General features: G+C 36.1%; 1 protein-coding gene across 1 annotated transcript; it reads left to right on the top strand.

Annotated features, from left to right (window-relative positions):
* Window positions 1-27: 27 nt before the first annotated feature.
* LOC111386063 lies at window positions 28-1,227 on the top strand. The gene is made up of 3 exons (XM_023010489.1): window positions 28-172; window positions 283-374; window positions 573-1,227. Exons 1-3 carry the CDS (start codon window positions 28-30, stop codon window positions 1,023-1,025), a joined length of 690 nt encoding a protein of 229 aa, XP_022866257.1. The 3' UTR covers window positions 1,026-1,227.

The following is a 1,227-nucleotide window of genomic DNA, read 5'->3' as shown; positions in this document are numbered from 1 at the left end:
AACTTATTAAGAGAGATCCTATGAAGTATGCTTGTAAAAACAAGAAAGAAAGAAGAATCTTTGCCTGTTGGGCTTTCAAGAGCAGTATCACCCTTCAACCTGCATGATGCTGAAGTGACTAAGATTTGTTTTGGCGTTTCTTTCAAGCTGAAAGAAATTATATTGTTATATAGTCTCTTAGAGTCTATTTTCATTTAAAGCAACGTGTGTTTAAACCTTGGAGTGTTAGTAAAAGGAACTTCTATAATAGAACATATTAATTATATGCATCCACATTTTTAGCATGCTCAAATATGAAGCTTGAGTCCTGCTCTCGTAATATGAGTTCAGCAAAAGTTAGCTGTTTCCCTTTAAGAATCCTGTTAGAGCTGCCTGTTTATTTCTCTAGAATAAAAAATGGAAAGTTATTGGAAGCTTGATGTTCCCAAACTTAAAAATCTACTGAATCTTTGAATTTTGAATTTGAAAAGTGCCTTGCAATAGCAATAAAACATGCATCTGTTTGTGTTTGGAGTTCAATATAAGATTTGAAAGTTTTTTATGTTCACATGCGTTTCGTTATATTTTAACAGTCTTATTTTGCTCCAAGAAGCTTTTTTGGGGTGGAAGATTTTCTTGATGATGACAACAGCAGACCATACACTTACCAGAAGGAGAAAAAGTCAAAAAATCCGAACAAGCATGTATCCTTTAAGCAACGTACTGTAGCTTATATGGAGCCATTTACTCTTGATGTCTTCATATCAAAGCGCTTAGTTTCCGCCTCAATCACGCACAGGGTAACAAGCAAGCAGGTTGCAGTCACTGGTACTAACTCCAAAGATATCAAGGCAGTACTCAAATCACGATCTGACATACCTGCATGTTTGGCTGTGGGCCGGATTTTGGCTGATAGAGCAAGAGAAGCAGACGTGTACACAGCTTCTTATACTCCTAGAGAGAGAGACAAGTTTGAAGGAAAAATTAGAGCAGTTGTTCAGTCCCTCATTGATAGTGGCATAGATATCAAAGTTTTTCTTGATTGATCCTTGTTTTAGTCTTTTCCCGCAGTTTTTATGGCGATGTGCCTTCAAGATTCTCAGGGGCGAGATCTGTGACTTTAGTTTGTGAAACAGACTTATGTTTTCAAACTTGAAAGGTAAGTACTTTTCATCAAAGCATTTATGCTTCAATGAACTGAATTTTTTTGTATTAGGTCGCATCAGTAAAATGCCAGAAATTAGAATA

This window comes from Olea europaea, unplaced genomic scaffold (assembly GCF_002742605.1).
Source record: "Olea europaea var. sylvestris unplaced genomic scaffold, O_europaea_v1 scaffold34046, whole genome shotgun sequence".
In the NCBI taxonomy this organism is placed as follows: Eukaryota; Viridiplantae; Streptophyta; class Magnoliopsida; order Lamiales; family Oleaceae; genus Olea; species Olea europaea.
This window is presented reverse-complemented; position numbering and strand designations above follow the sequence as displayed.

Bases quoted from the DNA above. Each gene is read 5' to 3' on its own strand.
- LOC111386063 (XM_023010489.1), top strand. From the start codon at position 28: ATGCTTGTAAAAACAAGAAAGAAAGAAGAATCTTTGCCTGTTGGGCTT. The intron at 173-282 runs GTCTCTTAGAGT...CCACATTTTTAG, and splicing joins AGAAATTATATTGTTATATA to CATGCTCAAATATGAAGCTT. The intron at 375-572 runs GTTTATTTCTCT...ATATTTTAACAG, and splicing joins GAATCCTGTTAGAGCTGCCT to TCTTATTTTGCTCCAAGAAG.